We start from the raw sequence: 23,097 nt of genomic DNA, 5'->3' as shown, positions 1-23,097 counted from the left end.
TTTAGACAATCATGTTCATTTCTTAACCAACATGAGAATGCCTTTAGCAAAGAAAAAGACTAGCAAATACTGAGATATGTTAATCAAAAATCTTACAACACGGAATATATCTTTGATGTCCAGCAATATTCTACTTGCGAATGGAAGGTCAGAGGTTATTGCCAAATCCAGAAGTATTGTGACTATGGGAACACACCGAGTTTGGGCTGCCATAGGTCATGCGATAAAAGTTGTGGATGTAAATGCTGGTATTTTGCAGCATTACAGAGATACTCTGGATGGTGATGATAATTCTGCCATGGTTATTTAACAATTCGACTTTAAAATATAAACAGGTAGGAGACAGAGTTTGAGCTGTATTAGAAACGATGAATTTAAATATATGAGCGAAATAGTTTAGACGACGTGGTATAATAAACTGAAAACTTCTTTAGAATGTTTATGATTATGTACACAAAATATGCAAACATCTTGCAGGTTAACTAAATGTTATAGAAATTGTTGAAGTTACGTTGCTTAAGATTTTTTAAAAACATATTGAGAGTTGAACCCAACTCTGTCTTGTCTCTGTTCATATTTTAAAGTCAGGAGCTGTGTAAGAAAAATACCCCTTGAATACTTCTTATAACCAAAGTAGCCGAAAACAAACACTGTCGGCAAAATTGATAGCTTTGAAAAGTATCAATTCACTTGACAATTACAGGTATAGTTTAATCAAACAGCTTAGACCACAAACCATACTCTTGAGTTTAATGAACTATCTGTAAAGTAAAGCCTGTACGTTTGTCGATATTTTTTTCCACACTCTCACTTAAACTCGATTATTATCAAAATAGTTGTATTGTCCTTCGGGATTAAATATTCTGGAAAAAGAGATTTATCCTGACGATCGTCCAATTTAAGGCATTATTCATTCTTGTACGTAAATACAAACAAATCAACTAGTTAAAACCGACAATGCCTCTATTGTACTATATTCGGTTTTGATTTTTATTTTTAAAAGCGTATCCATTAGTTTTTATCTTGTGTTCAAAATATATGTAACAACAATATAATAAAGTTTTTTCTTATTTATTAGCTTTATTTTTGGCTAACAAATTCCACTCGTTTGTGGATGGTCACATAATCTAAAGCCCGGGGAAGGTGCGGAGCATGCAGGAGGCCGTTCGAAGTGATCAGCGTCCTGGGGCCGAAAGCCAATGTCGATTTGGAAATTGCACATCTCCTCCTCCTCACTCATTCTGGAAAAGAAAACAGTTTCAGGTTACCAGAACCTACACTAGAGTGCACCATCTTAGAATAAAGTTAGCTACACTTTTATCAAGGTCGTGTCACATAAAGCAACCTTTGGAGCCTTTTTTATTCCTGTAAGAACAAATCTTGGACCCGCCCCCTGTTGTATCTCGTTAGTATGAGATTTAGTCACGCAATACCGAAATGTTACCTTTATTATAATATATCATTTTTGTTATAACAAATGTTATGTCAACATTGAGATTTGATTTTACTTTTTTAATAAATCATTCAATAACTTTCTCTGCAACACTTGAACTTTTGTTAATAAAATAAAATACTCTAAAAGTAACTAATTCATATATAATAAGACAATACATACATACTAATGCTTACCCAAATTTGACGGGTTCATCTTTGTTATTAATGTAGAGACAACGAGCGACCTGTTAACGACAATACATAACACTTAAAATAGTACACACTGCACATAAATATAATTTTATTTTAGTATATGGAACAAATAGTTCTGCAATACGAAAAAAACACACAATGTAGTTGGTGAAATCTGGAATTTGTTTTTACCCACACTCGGATACCCACAATACTTAAACACAGATTTATCATTGATTTAGGGAAAATTACTAAAACAATATGCCACTGTTCATGCGGGATTCGATATACAAAAAAAGAATATAAAAAAGCCCCACTACAAAAGTAAAATTACTTGTCCAGCATCTGGGTAAGTCATGTAATTCAACAAGTGCGTTGAATTTAGCCTGTATTGATGTTGAGTACTTAGGTTATATTTGGCACAATCTAGTAAATTGCCGTTTTTAAGTTAGATTTTCTTTTTACCTATCTTTTTTAGTATTTTTATTTCCTTCTCCGACCATTTTTTTCACAAAATCAGAGAAAGGAACACTGGTTAACGCTTGTAGTGATAATACTTGCATGATAATGTGCAATGCATTAATTAGCGCTGTCTGTAATAACTACGGGATCTCACTCAAACTGAGCATGCTCCGTATGTGAAAACCTTAGGTAAATATTATTACAAACATAAAACATGGTTGTATTACCAGAACATCGCCTTGCGTTATTTCAATAGGGCCTCCTGGAATGTCATACAAGTCCTGTTTGAAAAAAACAAAAACACACAGAAATATCGATAATAGTTACCGAATATTGTTTAAAATAAATTCACACGAAATAACACAAACTATATCTAAAATATGCAAACATGCAAATATACCGTACGAACGGCTTAAATAAGCGTCGATACATCCATTTTAAAATAATCACGCTATTCCGACCCACCAGTAAGCAAAAAACACTACACTGCGGACGAAGTACGTGTTTTTTTACATGTCTTAAATTACCACCTTTTCTTTGTCCATAGATAGTTGACTACCAATCAGTGTCCACGTGCTATTTCTAACCAGAAATCCTTCGACCAGATACCCTACATTAATACAGAGAAATAATTTGTGCATAAGTTTTATTACAGATTATTTTAAAGTACGTTTGAAATTATGTATGCGCTGACAATCACAACGCTTGTTGTTTTAAGGTGTTAATAATGGTTAAATAATATGGATTTATCTGCAGAAAAAATGAAATAAATAATTGCGTTTTGCTTCTCATGTGGTATAAGCTCAACATGTTACTTTCTTTGTTTTACTGACCATAATGGTGCGTATGTAGATAATATCTGAATGCAAATGCATTAGGTCGTGTCCACGCGCATGCTATTTCAGAGAAGAAACCTGAAGATAAAGGGTTACATGAATATGTTTTAAGTGTGCCTTTTTAAAAGTATTGTTCCCAAGGTAATTATCATTGCAATTTTACAGTACTTTATTATAATAGTCCACTTGTAATCAGGGGTCAAGAGACAGAACTTCTGAGGAGTTTTGCTGTGTTTGCTCCATGGAAACAATTGGACCGCTTCATTTATTAATGACACTTTATGTGTTCACATGCATTGTGATTGGAAGGTGAAATTAAAACTTGTTGATAATGGTGTGAGTTTGCATGCAGTGAATTCCAGTTTGTCTGCCTGTTCTAAGGTTCATCCAACATTTGTTAAAGCAGATTTTCGATATATGTGTCTGTTTTTGTTCGGTACCGTCTTGTGTCTCTTGATTATTGTCTGTTTGATCTTCACCTTGTGCCTCTAAACAGGGTCTTTATTATTGGCTTTACTACTGGGCTTGCCCCGCTGTTCCCGTTGTATTAATGGAGATTCAAGTAGGAGAGAGAGGTACTTAATTCATGTTTACGCGCCAAAAAAACGATGTTTAATTTGTATATAAAACAAAAATACAAAAAAAAATCTACCGTTTTTGCGTTTTGCAGGAATTACCCCGGAATTCAAAAATGAGTATGTCTGGTAACGTAGAGGGGATCTGAAAAAAAAAACGAATAGGTAGTCATACTTAGAAGAATAATAGTATAACTTTAATGTACTTTTGGTCTTTTAAATTTGAAAAATGCTAAAAATAGTACTAAATTATTTTTCTAAACATTACCATACTTACGGGATTTGGACAAAGTCTAGGGTTATGTTTGCGACAGGCGGCTTGAGATCTGAAAAATAAAATTTTCATATCAGTTGAAGCATAATTGTTAAACGTATACATCGTTATTGTATACATATATGTATGACTGGCCTAAAAGAAGCAAACATATTGTAATCGCACTTCAAAATATATTTATTTTTAAAACAGCAATATTTAAAAAAAAAATTGAAAATATAACAATATTTTAGAACTATGTCGCTAAAGCAAATACGAAAAGTAAGTATGTTTAAATCTTACCCTGGACAGGATCCATAAAGTGGATTTCAATCATGAAATACCTCAGTTTTGTGTTGTTTCCTACTCTAAATGAAACATCTACAAAAAGAAAATTAAACGGATTAATTAATAGTTATATCTTTTTAGATGTCCCACATTATTGTACGGTCAATAGCTGGATTTCCAATAAATAAAAATACCTCTATTCATGCAGAATACAATTTGAATAGACTCTGCCTAAAAGTAGAAATCAATACCGTATACGCATATGATACATGTCATACTTAATGAATACGGTCCCATATGTGTATGCACGTTTTGAGTAAGTCTACTAAGCTTAACCAAAATACTTGCTTTCAGTTGCATTAAACTCATGTTGATAACTTCAGAATATATTTTAACAGAATTGATCTGCATACCTTCTGGAAATTTGAAAATTCCGTTTTTCTTAGTGAATTCATCCCATCCACCGAAATTGACAGCTTCGCCTTTGCATAAATGCCCTTGGTCTCGCGTGCAATCCCTAATTACATGTAAAATATATGAAAAATCATTGTGCGTCGGACTTCTTTGGCCTTCCTAAGACATTGTTTAAACAGGAATTTAAAATAAATCACTTATATAGTTTATTTTATCCTGTAATAAATAAACACGTCATAAATATCGCAAAATACGGTAGTCCGTATTCCAGTGCAATACGGTCGTATTCCGTTCTGCTGACATGACATCATAAACGTATCATTATTAAAATTACGTCATAAAACAAAATAATGCGTCATTGAAATAACAGTTATTATAAAACACTTGTCTTTTAATTAATTTAACCAGTAATGAATATAATAAAAGGGTTAATGATACTACGATTGATCTAGAATGTTGTGAATGACTCCCGTGGATTTTTGCAGCTATTGATTTCACTCGGGTTGCGCCTCGTGAATCTAATTCTGCAAAAATCCACTCTAGTCGAATAATACACCACCTAATAAAAACGCAGTACTACTGACCCAATTATATACAGCGTCTACCTTGCACAAATACATATATTCTTGAAGAGAGATCTTTTGGAACCTAGTATGTAAACTTTTTACCATGTTCTGTCAGTATGCATAGGTTCCTCACATACTCCTGTTGCTACATGATGGACTGCTGATCTGTCTGCTTCAGTCTTAGAGCTCACTGTAAAAGTAAAATGTGAAATTAAGCTTTTTTACACACATGGCATATAACAGTTAGCAAGATTTCCACAATAGGCTTAAGACGACAGTTATCTGCCCCCCCCCCTTTTGATCCCGGATCTGGATGTTAATACTGAAAAAGTGCTTGTGTTCAAGTATTAATATTTTATCAAAGTGTAATGAAAGAGAAGCAACAGGGGCTCTTTTTGCATAGAACGTAATATAATTTGACCTGAATTTCCCAAAACTGATAGATTACAGTGTAAAATTTTGGAAGAATCGTAGCCGATGGAAGTCTGTTTATTTCATGTTTTGTAGCCTAGTTATTGACTGGCCTCAGTGGTATGCATTTCTTCTCAGTTGTGACAGACACCGAATTTGTTAGCGTTATATTTTTTGTGATTAATTTTTGTGTCTTGGGTAGTTCTAAAGCAGTCAGTTGCTTGTTTTTAAATCAAAATCCAGGTTTGCGTCTATATCAACAATATAGTAAAAATAGCTGTTGTCTTTGGCCAATACAGTTGTAATGAGATGATACGGAGACCACTCGCTTCAAAAGATCAAAAATTAATATTAACCACATTATATCATTTGGTCGTCTCTGTGCAATGTTTATTTTTATCACTTTTGTATATCTGAAAATAAATAGGTGTCTGTGAAAAAATAAAGTGGCGATTTTACGCATTCAGGCAAACCCCGTTAATATCAAAAAGGTTGGGGAGAGGACTAAAGATTGAATCATGGTCTGGTTGAGTAGGTCGTGCTTCTGAGGTGAAGGCAATGCACCTGTAGTTAGGGGGGTCTTTGCTGCATAAAAAACATGAAAGGCGATGGTCAGTGTGTCTGCTTTCACGTAGGCGACATTTTTCAGGAACCAGAAATTCTATGTGTTAAGGGAAGCGAGCGGTTTTAGCGTATAAATCCTAATTCTGCTGAAACATCTGCTATTCGTGGCCCCGCAGTGTATGTCGTTTTGTAGTCACACTGTAAGCGGTAAAGCATCTGCTATTCGTGACCGCGCAGTGTATGTCGTTTTGTAGTCATACTGTAGGCGGTAAAGCATCTGCTATTCGTGACCCCGCAGTGTATGTCGTTTTGTAGTCATACTGTAGGCGGTAAAGCATCTGCAATTCGTGACCCCGCAGTGTATGTCGTTTTGTAGTCATACTGTAGGCGGTAAAGCATCTGCTATTCGTGGCCCCGCAGTGTATGTCGTTTTGTAGTCATACTGTAGGCGGTAAAGCGTTCAAGGCAAGGGAGCGTCTTGATAATATTGGTATTTAAGTGTATGTTGTATCTACTTACGGACATAGATGTCGCCCACAGAATCCAGTCGATGTGCATAACAGATGTATTGGTCTGGCTGTAAAATAGTAACCATGGTAAGTTTTAAACGGAGACAGAGTTGTATCGTCAAGACATGCTTAAAACGATACATTTCCCGACACACTATTTGACAAAAACACTTTATATTTTCTAAGAAGCTGTTATTAAATTCATTATTGCAAAAAAACAAATCTGCTAAATATGTAGAGATATCATAGATGTCGCCATGAAAATACCTTTTAATACCGGCTTTAGTTAACTCCATACACAAATATAGATGCAACGTTAAAAGATCAGATCAACTGAAGAGTCCTTACAAATATAAGCATATTCCATGACCAAGCCGAGAGTGTAAGATTTATCCTGACCCGAGCGCAGGGTGTTTTGCGGAAAAGAGGTTTACCGAGTTTCCGCAAAACACCCTGCGCGAGGGTTGGGATGAACACGAGCAGCATTGGTAGATGCTTTTTCTCCCACCTCAGTTAAACAAAATTAAGTAAAAATGTATATTTTGCTGAAACTCTTTTTTTGCGTTGTGAAAATTAATGCGTATGACTATGTGATAAATCGTGGTTGTCATGGATATGCGCGCAGTGATTCAGATTACGTTAATAGTCAAATCGGTCTTTAAATAGTTCTGTGGAGAGTGAAGCATTATTTCTTGAAATGTGCGTGAAACCTTTTTTATGGTGACATTTGAAGCGAGAAATAATTAATTAGCATTCTAAAAATTGCCACAAGACAAGGTTTCTATGATGTTACAGACGACACTCTTGAACAAGGGAGGTAATTACAATGTGATGACTATTAAAAAGGAGTTCCATTCGGGTACTTGTTTTATTTTTGCCGTGGGCAAGATAAGAATTTCTAGCATGGTTAATTTTTTGGATCTACTTATCTGAGGTGGGAGAAAAAATTATCCCAACCCGAGCGTAGGTGTTGTAACACAATGGCCCTCGCCAATCTGCTAAGGTCATTACTCATTTCTTTAGCTACTAAGTGGTCAAAATGCCATAGCGTTATTTTCATTGAGCTTCATTACCGTTACCGGAAGGTGTCAATTAGGTATCCTAAGAATAGATGGAAAGGTTAATCTCTTTATCATATATTAATAACAGCTTGAATAATAATTATCAAATGATCTGCTTTCTGATAAACTCATATATTACTTGGTGCCGTCGAAGATCTATCAGCAACGGCCAAGGTCAACCGCTAATGGCTAATTTAATTACCTTGTTTACTAAAATCCTATCAAAGGGGTTTGGTCTAGTCCATTTTGACGTCACTAGACATATTGATTGACAAGCTCCTTTTTGTGGCGATAGCCAGTAAGATACTTTGAGTATGGTCACGTGAGGTCAAATATATCACCTGATATCATTAAACTATTAAGGAAAATTAGGAAACACTTCTGAATGGTCAACTGCAATTCGGGTCAATTGCGAAATATAAAAACACTTACCCAGAGCTTAAGGGATAGTTTTAGAGTTTGAGAGTTCTTGAGTAGTCCGCTTCTGGTTAGGATTCTAATAATATACCTGGTTAAGATTAATTCGAACGAAGAAATAAATAATTGCTAACAATAAAACTTGTATTATCGGACGTGGTTGTTTTGACTTTGTAACTATACGATAGAACGGCTAAGTGTATAAGACACAGTTTAATAGTGAGGGTGTTACAGTTCTCAAATTGGTGCCGTGACCAGGATCGAAAACACAACGCGAAGGAAAGAAGGATAGACGAGGTTAGTCATTATAACATTTCCTTAAATTGGGCTTCCCTAATTATATTTTTTCCAAAGTTCTTTCTATTGTTATTAAGCATATTTACAATGGCACAAGAGTTTAAACAAATCAAGCTACCTTTGATTAAACAAATGATGCAGGTTCTAGATAGCTTGAATGAAAATTATTTCCGTAAAAAATATATCGGAATGTAATCAAAAACGGGGGGTTATGGATGTTTCATAAATAATGTAAACATTAGTCATTTGTTCAAGTGCATATTTAGAAAAGATAAAATGTTAAATTTAACACTAGATGTTTAAGGGAATTTAATTAATGTGAATTTAGAGACCAAATACATAATCTAGTAGAAAACAACGCGGTCAATAGAACGACATGTAATCAATCTGACGCGAGATCCGAATAGTCGTTTATTTTTACTGAACACAACATTAATCGTTAATTAAATCATATACAATTCATCGTAGTGTTGTTTTACAATTTCATAAACACATGGCAAAAAAAAGAAAGAAAGGATAAATGCGAAAGTGCAATATACATTTTGAAAATCAAAAAGTTGAACACATGTTAAATATAAAGTTTAGCAATAATATTATATTGAATAGTTATATCGTAATTTAAAATTATGTTGCGATATAAAGCTGGTTTTCCAGGCATGTAGTATTTTCTTAGTTTTATTATTTATTTCATAATTTTAGATACTTTTTGTCGTTCGTGCAGTATGTTCATTCAATTTGTTATTAATCTTCAATATCCGCTGTAGTTTTAAAATACGCATAAACGTTCATTTTCTTTTACATTTACATATCTACCTCTTTTAACAATTAACATGTGCGAAGATAGTCTAGCCTAGTAATGATATTCCTTTAATTAGAAATAAACACTATGTTAGAATGCAAGCCCATTTAAACATATCATTTAATTTAAAAGGGAAGATCAAACTTACATTTGAGATGAAAATATTACAACTCAATCGAAGATTATTTTTTTAAATGTTATGTGACGTTAAGTAGAAGGAATTAATAAAACATTATTCTTGGGGATGGTTGGTTGAAACTTATTAGCATAGAATGTGCTTAGAGGAGTTAAGATGTATTAGAATTAAAGGTGTTGATGTTCATTTAATGTCTGTTAAATTGCCGACTATCTCATTCAAATACTTTACTCCAGAAATCAGAAAATAAGCTTTTTTTCATCAGACAATGAGAAATATGTTAGAATCATTAAATGACCACCATTGTTCTTATCAACCTGTTGTAGAAGTCAATTAATTAATTGTGAGTCTGGAGATAATCATGATTAGCGAGGTTATCGCTTCCCGAAGAAAGTAAGCGATTTACCACCAAGATAGTTATCTGTTAGAACAATTCAATGACCATTCAATTAGCTTTAGTAAGGCTAACAAAAGGAAATCGTATGAAGTCCCTTAATTAACTTACAGGTAAATAAAGTTCAAGCAAAGTGATTTTTTTTTTTAGAAACATGCAGTTAATTTAAGCTAGGGTCAAATTTTATGGAAATGTCCAAACAGTAGAATAGAAATAGTTGGGTTACAAATAAGCTGATAGTGGTGGGCAAGAGAATTATCCTAAAAGTACATTTAAAAGTAGTTATAGTAGTTACAGTAGTAAAATAGCAATGATAATAAAGTTAAGATACTATGAAGTTTTAAGCTCCTTCAGCGAAGAAGATAAATAAGAATTAGAATAATTAGGTAATATAAAATAGAATAAAGAAATTCTAGAAAAATAAATCAGGTGCGAAAAGTTCGGCCGAAAATTATGCGTTATCTGGTAACGACCGAAAGTTCCGACATCTTCCATTAGTCTTATGGTCTTTAAGTAATTAGAAGCAAGTTTTTTTTTCTTTAATTAGTAGTGTTTTTTTATACTTGCAGTTAGGACAATAGTTGTTGCCGCATTTAGTAATGATATTGGTTGTTGAATAAGAAGTGTAATGATTAGTACAGTTCTCGCTCAAATAAGAAGAGAAATTGTTCTTGAGTAAGAAGTGCAGATGTTGATGTAATAAGTAGTATAGCTGTTGCTGTAGCTAGTAGTAAATTTGTTTTGAAGCTAATACTTAGTGTTGATGTTGCTCTGTCGTTTGAAGAGTAGTTGTTGTTGAAGTCGGTGATGGTGGTGTTGTTGAAAATGTTATCGGGTTTGACGCATATTGATGTTTAAGATATTTCTTCTCGTATTTGAATTAGTAATATACTTAGAGTGAATTGTTCGGAATTGCCGAACGTGGCATTCGTTTTGGGAAGTGGATGGTGTGTTATGAGATAAATAATCAATTTAGGTTGTAAGTCATCTAATGATGAGCATTGCGAATTAGCGGTGTAAGACGATACTTGACGTCTTCATACCGAATAGCCTATGAATAGTTGATGGTGTGTTATGAGATAAATAATCAATTTAGGTTGTATGTCATTTAATAATATGAGCATTGCGAATTAGCGATGTAAGACGATACTTGACGTCTTCATACTGAATAGCCTATGAATAGTTGATTACGTGTTATGAAATAAATAGGTTAAGTGCCACGAAATATATAGGATGTAAAAGATAAGTTATGTATGTAATAATTGAATTTTAAACCGTAGGCGAGCACTGGACGCTCCGTATTAAAAAACAAGTTCGATACTAATTGCGATTTGTGTACGATGAGATAATTCAAGAAGTTCCATTTGGTAATAATTCTGTCAAAATCCTATACTAAAGAGATTAGCAAACCTAAATTCGTTTCGATAAAAGCGCACATAAAGGGCTTCTATTATTACTTTTGGCAAACTTGAACTGATGACATATGTTTTGTTTTTAAAAATGGGTTTTCTATAATTGTAATTATATTATGACACTCCGTTTGCTATTTGTTATATGTTTGATAAGAAAAAAGCAAATGAACTTTTCAAAATTCTGTTCTTTTTTATAAGAAGCTCATAACTAGGATATGTATTAACGTGACGTAAGCTAACGTTTCTCCAGATATCATAGAGGTCCTCGAACGGTAGTGGTACGGACGATAACAACGCTGATGCAACGTAAATGCTGAGAGTGGATAATCGTGAACCTAGTTCCAACATCGTTTGCAGTGCTGGACATATAAATGTAACTGCGTGCAGTGATACCTATTAAGGTGGACACTTGACAATCGACAGGCAAACCGCCTGTAGTAAATAATAGTTTCATATAAATTCATCGGGCAACCGCCTGGTGTTGACATTATAATAATTGTCTTAAAACCCAGAAATAAATAAGCAGAAATTATATAATAGATAAACCCAGCGAGAACAGTATTATGATGAAGCAATACACGTATGCGTATGCAGAGTGGTGTATCCAGCCAATATTAACGTGAGGGCCACCATGAAAACCAGTACATGTACGATCATGTAGTTAAATCAGACGTTATTATTGACGCAGACAAACGGGGTCCAGAAACGAAATAATGTGTGGGCAACAAATGTAAAGAAATAGAAGATGGATATAAAGTACGTTCCATAATGGAAGAAAACAAACGAAAACTAATCGATGAACTATGACAAATATGCAACTAAACGTGGATAGTTACGCAATGGGAAAACTGAGGCACATTCACCTTGAGCAAGGCAATAACGTCGAACTTCTCCATCCGATATTCATTGGACGCTTATGGATCGGACACTAGGGACGCCTGGGACGATACCGTTAGTAACGATGGGACAGCGAGCGGCGCCGACGACAACGACGACAACAAACCAGACGAGGAGGAAACCAATGATAAAGATATCATTGTATTGACTTAATAAAACGTGAACGTTTTGATTTAGGACATGAAAGAACTTATTATGCTGTGTTTTAAATACTTTTTTTGTGTGCTGTGAATTGGTTGCTGTGTATTCTTTTATTGTTTGTGTATTTTGACTTTCGTGCATGTTTACTATTCTGCATTCATCTCAATGTTAATGATTTAAAATATTCCAGGAAATATTTTATTTTGGAAAGGAAAGAATGTAACACAATGACCCTCGCCAATCTGCTAAGGTCATTACTCGTTAATTTAGCTACTAAGTGGTCAAAATGCCATAGCGTTATTTTCATTGAGCTTCATTACCGTTACCGGAATGTGTCAATGAGGTATCCTATGAATAGATGGAAAGGTTAATCTCTTTATCATATGTTAATAACGACCCTAAGGCTTGAATAATAATTATCAAATGATCTGCATTCTGATAAACTCATATATTACTTGGTGCCGTCGAAGATCTATCAGCAACGGCCAAGGTCAACCGCTAATGGCTAATTTAATTACCGTTCAGAGATGAGCTTAATTACCTTGTTTTCTAAAATCCTATCAAAGGGGTTTGGTCTAGTCCATTGATTGACAAGGTCCTTTTTGTGGCAATAGCCAGTAAAATACTTTGAGTGTTGTCACGTGAGGTCAAATGTATTACCTGATATCATTAAACTATTAAGGAAAATAAGGAAACACTTCTGAATGGTCAACTGCAATTTGGGTCAATTGCGAGATATAAAAACCCTTATCCAGAGCTTAAGTTAGAGAGTTTGGAGTCTGCTTCTCGTTAGGATAGTCGAGAATGTAACTGGGTTTAAATCTTCAGGTCTACGGACCGAGATCAGGCGGTCTGCCAGCTTAAGATCTCAGAGTCAGCTTTGCTCTTCTTTAATAGATCAAATTATTAATAATAATCGGAACTAGGAAATAAATAATTGCTAACAATAAAACTTGTATTGTCGGACGTGGTTGTTTTGACTCTATACGATAGAACGGCTTAGTGTATAACACGCGGTTTAATAGTGAGGGTGTACAGTGTGTTTGCGGAGACGAGGTTTACCGATTTCGGTAGAACGCTTTTCGTGAGGGTTGGTATGAAGCTATCTTACACAAACAAATGCTTTTTCTCCAACCTCAGTTTAACAAAAATAGAATTCATTGGAACTCTTTTGGGCGTAGTGAAAAAACCCAGTTCAATTCTGGTACTTTTTTCCGTGGGCAACATAAGGATATCCATAATGGTCTACTATTTTGATCTACTTAGCAGAAGTGGGAGTAAACTTTCTCTGTCATCAATGAAGCTGACGCGTTACATAGATATACGCCGATGAAAGCTCGAACTATCATACAAAAGCAGTGAAAACAATTATTTCACGTTGAAAAATGTATTTAAGATTATAACGAACGCATTTTTTATCTGTTTCTAATTAAAACAACTATATTGCACGTCGCCTATCTTTACATAATTTGAAAGATATGTAAAAAAAAATATTTTTTAAAAAAAACACGATTTTTATTTACACTGCCTGGTACAAATTGCAATTTAAAACAGTTAAGGATGACGTTTTGATTTGAAAATTCGATGTCTTAAAATTGTCCATTAATTAAGCCGTGATGTTTTCACCAATTCAAAACATGAATCTATGGGGCCTTCTAAATCTATAATTTGATACGCATATTAAACATAATAAACCTTACAGAAAGTTTATTGGCTGATGCATTTTTTAATTTATTTTATTTTATAACTTTAATGCATAATCGTGTTTAACTCATATGACTTGATTGATCAAAACAGAACATGCATATGATTGAGGTTGAGATAAAAAAAAATATTAGCGACATTTTGGCGCTTTTAAAACAGGTGAATTTTTGGTCACGCAGCTCTTAATTAAAAAGCACTTATTTCTGTAATTTGTTTTCCGAAACATAAATAAACACGGTAGTTGCATGCTATTTTTCTTTAAAATGTAAATTAATATATAAGTGTATACTTAATGATAAAACTCAATGATAGGTCAAACAGTTATTTATTAAAACTCGCTACGCTCGCTCGTGATTATTCCATAAAATAACTAATATACTAGTAAAACATTCGTTTCAAATATAGCTGAATATTAATAATAATAATAATAATAATAATAATAATAATAATAATAATAATAATAATAATAATAATAATAATAATAAAATAATAATAATAATAATAATAATAATAATAATAATAATAATAATAACATCAACCACAACAACAACGACATCAACAACAACAATATTAATAATAATAATAATAATAATAATAATAATAATAATAATAATAATAATAATAATACAAGTGCCTTACGTATGTTGTTTTCACTGGTGGCATAGAAATGATAAGTTTCAAATTATTCTCTCCTTCGATTTGAGCATATAAATGTGCAGCGCACAACAGAATCAACATCAATTGTGTATGACGATAAATCATCTTGACAATCCTCTCTTCTTGCGAGACGGTGCGCGTTTATATATGCGAATAATCATGTTACAGACGTCATTGCACTTGCTTATCTTACAATCGTGGTGAACAAAATTGTCAACCTTTACCTTTTCTAGAGGGCATAAATGTTACTTTATAGTAACATAGGATTGACTTAATTTATATATACTTTGAATGAAAATAAAGACAACGATCTCCCGACTAGCTTTGCAATAATATTTGTTTCAAAGGAATGGCAGTATTTTACAAAAATGCTGCCTATATATTATGGTAAATCACTTAGTCAGCCGTTTTGTTTAATTTTAACCATGTATACGGTTAATATCATAATATTATTAATTAGGTGATTTCATATTGGCCCAGTTATTTGTCCAAAGTTAGCTGTATTTGCCTGAGCCCGAAAGGGACTAAATACAAATTTTGTAGTTTCTGTTTTGGTAAATATATTTGTGTGTATTTAAGATCAAAGCTGCATCAGGCCTCTTGAACACATCTTATTGATATTCAGTCGCCAAAACTATTACTTTGTTTGAAAGTATGTTCACTTAACATGTAAATCGACAACTTTCACTGCATTCACTGCAATGTTGACAGATTCCGCCGAACTTATAACGTGTATTTATATGTCGCATTTTCCTAGGAATGTATCTGTCTATCATGGTGCATTGGACACTGTCCTAAATTCAATTCAATTCAAGGAACATGTACATGTATGTCAAGTATTAACTTATCAGCTGGATCGTTTTGTCACAATGTTTGGAAAATGGATATGTTTAATTACATGTATATCAAAACTGCAGCTAATGGTCCATTGACGGGTGAATTCAATTAACCGTATACAACCGTTACCGTCTGACTGCTTTTTAAGACTGACTCGTTGAAAAGAATGTTCTTGTTTATACCTGTATTTTTTCTCCTGTTTTTAGTGGCTTTTTACACTGGTTAATTCAACAGCCAATTGCAACCACGCTCCCCGCCCCAAAGGTCCGGAGAATAGTGGGGACTTTGTCTTTCGGTCCACTCAATCCCAGGTAAAATCCCCGCCTTGCGGAAACAAACTGCTGGTAAATTCCCCGCCAAATGCCCCCGCACCCCGGGGACATCCCAGGTCAGGCCTATTATAATGTACATATTTAAAGTATACGTTTTGTACTTACTTTATATTGATGTTTTTTTTAAGATAACAGATGATATCTCGCGAGAACTCGTTAAATTCTCGGAAACGCTTGGCTAATACGTGGACAAATCCCGTTAAAAGAAAGGATATTTCCCGGCACAACGCCACGGCCAATTCACCGCTTTATTGTGCGCGAAAATAAAACCACCGCGATCACTCGGTACTGCGGGGCCACCTGGAAGGTAAAAATAGGGCCCATTTCCCCCGCTATCCCCGGTATACCCACGGACCTGGGGGAAGGGGGGGGCATGGTTACAAATGATTGGTGCATAGCGTTTTACATAATTGCTACACATTATTTTGAACGATATCACCACTTTAAAATGGATATGCTGTTGTTGTTTGAAAATATTTATCTCTTTAATAGAGGAAAAATTAGATTTCTTTTCTTAATTAGACAATAACATTCATAAGTGAGTAACATATATGGCCCTTGGCATTATCCAGTGATAAACACATATAGAATAAATTATATTACTCTAGTTATTATAGAGGAACTTCTTTATAATAAATAATTTAATGTTGCATGTCCATTAGTTCTAACAACTGTATGCTGTTTAAAAGGGAACGTTGGGTTGCAGACCGAGACTCCTTTAAAATTGAGAAGTATACTTTTGTTGGTTATCTTATATGTCCTTGCTGATTTTGTTCTGTTTACCAAGACGCACTTCTTATATGTCCTGGCTGATTTTGTTCTGTTTACCAAGACGCACTTGAAGCGGACGTTTTGCTAGTCGGAAGTCACACACTGCGACTATTTATAACATCTGTTCGCTGATACGTTGATGCGATAAGGATTAAAATATTCCACATTGGTATAAAAGACATACGCATCTCTTGAAGCAGTATTGACAAAATGCCGTTACAAATGCACCTGTTTGTGTTTTTGGGCGTTGTCGCATCTCTCGCATCAAGTAAGTTTGTTTACAATTTTAAGATAAAACATTTTAAATTATATTACATGACCTCCAATTTATGAATGCGATTCTAAAATGCACGTTTTAGATGAAATCCGAGCGGTGAAAACATAATCCAAATTCATACCGATTGCAATTTTAATTTTAAATCATCTCGAGGGAAAAGTTGCTTTCAATGAGAAAATGTATACATATAATGTGCATGTGATGATGACACAAGTCATAGAAACAGCTTATTAATTTAATAAGAATAGGACACTACGAAACAAAACTATCGTGACAACAGGAAAGACCGATTAAATTGAGATTGTATTGAGAAAAAAAGAATAACAAATCCTATAATGACCAAATCAAATTTAAACTACGAGAGTAAATGTTAGCAACAAGCAATTTTAGAAATGAATGAATCAAGTTCAATGGATTATTAAAAACGGAAATAATAAATGAATTCGAAATGTGTTCGCGTTGTAGAAAAATACTAAGACAGAAAACTTAAGACATAATATCGTTACAAAATAAAGTAAAACTAACAAGTTGATTGGTATGGAGAGGAATTTTGGTTCAAAAATGAAATTGGCAATTTGTTTACATTTGTATGCTTGATTTATAATCTCTTACACTACATTTTTATTCATGCATTGTTTAATTCATTGTACTAAAGTGATAAATCGTAATTTACATTTCGTTTTCCATGTTTCTTGAATAGACATTGTCTGTATCAGGCTCGCAAATTCCAAGATGTTCCAAACCGCTATCTGTTTAAGGTCTAACGCCAAACCGCAATAAGCTTAACTGGATTTCGATTAAGAAACTAAACATGTAAATGTCAACTTGTAATTGTCTTCATATGTTGCAAACGGAATGTGTCTATTGCTTAATTTCAAACCGCGATACGATAAAACTAGAATTTGATTACGAAACTTAATATGAGCTTGTCAATTGTAGCTCCAACTATTCACGGAAAAGTTACTTCCCCTTTCTTTAAAATTACCATTTGTATTAGTAAGTTGGAACAGCAGGGCCGATGTAAAGAATATCTACATCTGGCCAAATGAACGTATAAGTCACCTTATTACAAATGTTAGGAATATTTTACGTACCAAGGTCAAGTATTGTTTCTAGAAGTTATGTTGGCAAACGAAAATAGTCCATATAAAGGGTCCGCATATAAACAGCCGCGTCAGAGTCATTTGACGTTGTTTTTTGCTTGCTTATGTTAAGGTGGAACGCGACCCTGAGCGATTTTTCAAGTTAATGTCTTAAAATTAATAATTCAACAATCTTTTTTTCTGTTGAAGTCCAAATAGTGAACATGATTCAATTATAATTGCACTGATTATAAATGAACACATTAAATAGTTTTTGTAAGCCCATTTTGTTTAGGTTTGTTTCTACAAACACACACACACATACGCATGTACATAAAAAGGCACGCACGCACGCACGCACGCACGCACGCACGCACGCACGCACAACCCCTTTAAGTTCATCAATTTTGAAATACATATTTTATCTTATTGTGCGTGCGTGTGTGTGTGTGTGTGTGTGTGTGTGTGTGTGTGTGTGTTGCTTGCGTGGGTGCATGTGTGTGGGCGTGCGCGCAAGTATGAGGGCATATACGTGTGAGCATGTGTGTGCGTGAGCTATAACAACCCTTAACAAGATGAGATAGTGGAAATTATAATCAGTGCAATTCTGATTGAATCATGCTGTTGAAATGTCAACAGAAAAATAATATATAATATCAAACACAATACGCGATGCTTAATATTTTAGTGTGTTTTATGTTAACGCCGGTGTAACTTTTAAATTTGACCCCGTTGAAAACTGACCCCAGTAGTCATTTTTTTCTGTTTAACGAATGACTGGATCAATTTTTAACGTTAAAAAAGTACACCCCCCACACACACCACCACTATTAATTTATGACTGTTCGTCGCATGACAAATGACCCTCGTTGAAAGTTGATCGAGGATTCAATACCAAACTTAGTCCATCATATGGTCAAAATTAATGGCATTTATTTATTGTATATGTGGTGTTTTTTTCATACAACGATAACCGATTGGCTATCAAACTTAGATTTAAAAAAAACAAACTGACCACTATAGTTCGCATGCAAGTTTCTTATTAGGGGCGTTTCAACGAAATGACGTTAGAGAGGGTGTTACTTAGGGTCACAATCGTTTGACATTCGCGCCTCAGAGCCGAAATTAAACTAATTCGACAGGGGGATGGGGGGTAAACCCCAATGAAAATTTCTAGTCCGGGTGGTGTATTTGAGCGTATTTAATTGCATTTTTTCTCCAATATTGATATGAAAAAGGAAACTTGGAAAACTGTTGTTTTTATTTTTGTTGTTGCATGTTGTTTTTTGTTGTTGTTGTTCGTTTTTTTTTTGTTGTTTTTTTGTTGTTATTTTTTATTTTTATTTTTTTTTTGGGGGGGGGGGGGCGGGGTTGCGCCCGGATCCACCTGTGCTTATAACAATGCAGATTTCTATCGTATGCCACGATTTCTTGATATAAGGCGATTTGTAATAAAGTTTTCAATTAATATATATATATAAAAATTCAAAAATTAAATGAGCAGGGTTTTTTTCAAAAATTAAAGATAGGCGCACTTTTTTCAGCGAAACATGTAGCCGTTGTGTTCCGCGAAAAATGACGTTTTAGACGCATTAAAGATAAGATACGTTAACAACAGAAATAAAAATACATGTCCGTGAACGTTTCCACAAGACGCACTTGAGAGGGAAATTTCATAGTAGTAAACAAAGAATCGATGAAAATATCGGTTATTGTAGCTGAAACGCAAAAAAATGACAAACGTCTCAATGTTGACGTAATTGGTATAGCTTCAAAACTGTTACGAATATTGAAAATGTAAAAACCGTCCCTAATAAATTAAAGACATTAATTCGCTCAGCGTCGCGTTCCATCTTAACAGAAGCAAGCAAAAACAACGTCAAATGACTCTGAATCTGCTGTTTATATGCGGACCCTTTATATGGGGAACATTATTAAGTGCATATTGTTTATTGTCCAACATAAAGATAGTAACAATACTTGACCTTGGGGGTTCAAATATAGCTCACGTTTGTAATAAGGCGATTTATACGTTCATCTGGCCAGTTGTAGATAATCGTGACATCGACCCGTTGTCCCAATCTCATTTCCACCAAAGGCATCTGGCTCATTGTTTGTGTCTAAAATGTTGATTGATATAATTTTGGGTATATATAATGAGATAAACAACACATTTGAATTTCTTTAATGCCTTTAATATTCAAGAAAGAAACAAGGTAAGTAACTCAAACTTACCAAAATTCAAGGTAGAGTCCAGTTTTCTTCAAATTGCTTAATCAACATAGAAATAATCCATTTTTAAAAAGGTGACATGAAAACGTGATTCCCACCTTAGTACAAACGGCAATTTCAACGTAAGGGGAAGTAACTTTTCAGTGACTAGTTGGAGATAGCATTACACGCTCATCTTCAGCTTCGTAATCAAATTCTAGTTTTATCGTATCGCGGTTTGAACTAATAGACACATTCCGATTTGCAACATATAAAGACAATTCCATTTCAAATGACATAACATTTCAGGGATAAGTTGACACTAAGTCTTACATTTTTAGTTTCGTAATCGAAATCCAGTTAAGCATATTGCGGTTTGGCGTTAGGCGTTAGACACATAGCGGTTTGTATCATCTTGAAATTTGCTAGCCAGATACAGACAATGCCTATTCAAGAAACATGGAAAACGAAATGTAAAATACGATTTATCACTTTATTACAACGAATTAAACAATGCATGAAGTGAATGTATTGTAGAATATTATAAATCAAGCATACAATTGTAAACAAATTGCCAATTTCATTTTTGAACCGAATACCGCTTCATAGATTGGTATCTTTACGCTTCATCAATGAATATTGTGTTAACAAATTACGATTGAAATACTTAAACTGAAGTTTTATATTACAACATGAAGATGGTTATATATTCTAGCAGGTAATATTATTCATCTTTAATGCATTTTTATCACAAAGGGGAGTTCTAAGGACAATATAAAAATCAGAATGTTAATTGCTAAATTCACTCTGAAAAGGAAAAATAAGAGACCATACAGACCGTTTACGACCTTTTTAACTCATTGACAGTACACGGAAGACGCGTTGGGTTGGAGCATTTCAACGTATAGCATATTGTGCGACTTCAATGATTGCCCGCTGTGCACTATACATTTTTTCCAAAATGCATCAACGCTTATATTAATTAACATATTCCTAGTTTACTCCAGGTCATACTTTTCTTTACAATTATACAGCCATATACATTTAGAATACAACCTACATTTTCAGCCAATGATTACAGCTCTAGACTTGATCATTCAGAATTTCAACTTTCTCGGGGTTTTAAAGGTTCGCCTACTGCCACTTATTCGATACACAATCCTTGTGTCATATTTTACGTTGACATTGTGTCAGTGAATGAGGTTTGTTTTCTTTGTCAGTTAAATGAAGTAAGTTTTTAATGATTTAAAGAGCTCGTTCGCTACCGCTTATATCGCCAATTCTAAATCATTCTGATTTTACTTAATGTCATCTAACTATTACTTTGCTTGAATTGATACGTTGGGCATATTCCTTGGTCGCCCAATACTATTAAGCTTGGTACTGATTTTGATACTATTATTCCAATTTAAATTGAAACAGTGTCAGTTTATAGTATAAAGACTTTCAAAAGCCAAAACTCTACTAAGCTACAGCACACAGCAGAAATGACCTTATAACAGAAAGAGAGCCAAGAGGGCTGTTAACAAGGGCTCTTGTCCACTAAGGTACTGAGTCTGGGTTTGAGTATCGGGCGCAGAAAACAAAAATATATTTATGACATATCTTGCTTTGACAATATATCAGTACGATCAGGCATATGCATATCCTGATCGAGACCATATCATTGAAAACAAATACAACAGTTTATAGCATTTTCCCTCCAGTAATTGCATTGAACAACACAATTAAAATTATGCTTTTCCGAGTCAGTGTCTCAAACTCAAGACCTTAGTGAATATACGCCCCGTAAACTGTTCACAATTAAACAAGAAATACATCCTTCAGAATCACAAACTACATTTAAATTTGAGTTGAGTTGAGTTGAGTTCAAAGCAGTCGAGTTGATATAAATAGCAATACTGTCAACGTTCATGTTGATACAGAATGTGCATGGGGTCAATTCTGCATTTGTATATTTAATGCCATCCTTCAATTTTATGCTGTTATATACACTATGGCTAGGGTTTCTGACAAGATGATATTTAAACTCTAATTTAGCTATGGCGGTCATGTCCACTAACTTAAAATAAGAAACATTTGATTACACAATCGTTTTGAAGAGAATGAACTCCTACGTTGGTGCCATATTACCTGTATTGTTTTAGTGACATTAAACCTAAAATCATTTATTTTTCTTTAGGTTTATCAAATTTCTCCCAACTACCAACGATCTAGCATTAATAAACTATGACTTACTGCAGTAGAACATTGTCAGAAACTCTCGAAATAGCGTAAGACCATTTTTATTACATCTGAGAGAGATTGCGAAAATTCTTTTTGTCCAAGTTTGACAAGAATTCTTTTTGTCCAAGTTTGAAGTTAAAAAAGTGTTGGCATTAGACGACGTTCGGTCACAATGAATAACCATGAGCACTACGTGCTCAGATGAGCTGGAAAATGAAACAAAAATCTTACTTCTTATTTTGCAAAATAACAACATTAAAAAGGAGCATTCGTATTCCTAAAAATAACCTAGTCGCTAATTGGGTGTTTATTTCGGATCTTATTTGACGGTATGAAAAAGTAATTTTTGACTCCTGTACAAAACTAACCCCAGTGTGTTGACTGTTGATACTAGATTATGTTTGCCAAATTCCAATTGTGTCCGATTTAAGAAAAATTGATAAACGTTTTGATAAATTGGGTGGGCTATCACTACGCACCCGAACAACTTAACGTAGTTTATGGACATGTGAACCAAGAAAGAAAACAATACTTTGGGAGTTAACCTAGTCAAGTAATAAAAGTACAATTTTATATCTTCTTGATTCAATAAAATATGTTAAGAAATTTAAGTATTTTGTAATGCATCTTACATTGGAACAGCAACATCATTGTCAATAATGCTTAATATTTTCCAGATAAACAAAATGTTGTTACCGCTACTGATCCAACTGTTTCTGGGATCAAAATAATTAATGCTGATTTCGAACAGCCGCTGCACCGTTCGGTCCATCCGCACAAAGATGACACGAAGCGCACTGTCAATAGCGAAGTCTTAGTCAACAATGCTGGGATCAAACAAATTAATGCTGATTTCGAACAGCCGCTGCACCGTTCTGTCCATCCGCACAAAGATGACACGAAGCGCACTGTCAATAGCGAAGTCTTAGGCAACAATGCTGG

General features: G+C 34.1%; 1 protein-coding gene across 1 annotated transcript; it reads right to left on the bottom strand.

The window, feature by feature from the left end:
- Positions 1–1,090: 1,090 nt before the first annotated feature.
- On the bottom strand, positions 1,091–14,524 carry LOC128235583 (peptidyl-glycine alpha-amidating monooxygenase B-like). The gene is made up of 12 exons (XM_052950394.1): positions 14,402–14,524; positions 6,515–6,572; positions 5,123–5,210; positions 4,454–4,557; positions 4,056–4,133; positions 3,777–3,825; positions 3,577–3,644; positions 2,922–3,002; positions 2,619–2,698; positions 2,316–2,369; positions 1,630–1,679; positions 1,091–1,241 (listed from the first exon to the last, which is right to left on the bottom strand). The coding sequence occupies exons 1-12, from the start codon at positions 14,522–14,524 to the stop codon at positions 1,091–1,093; spliced, it is 984 nt and encodes a 327-aa protein (XP_052806354.1).
- Positions 14,525–23,097: the final 8,573 nt, after the last annotated feature.

This window comes from Mya arenaria, chromosome 5, assembly GCF_026914265.1.
Source record: "Mya arenaria isolate MELC-2E11 chromosome 5, ASM2691426v1".
NCBI classification, from domain to species: Eukaryota; Metazoa; Mollusca; class Bivalvia; order Myida; family Myidae; genus Mya; species Mya arenaria.
The sequence above is the reverse complement of the archived record's forward strand: the minus strand, read 5'-3'. Positions and strand labels throughout refer to the sequence as shown.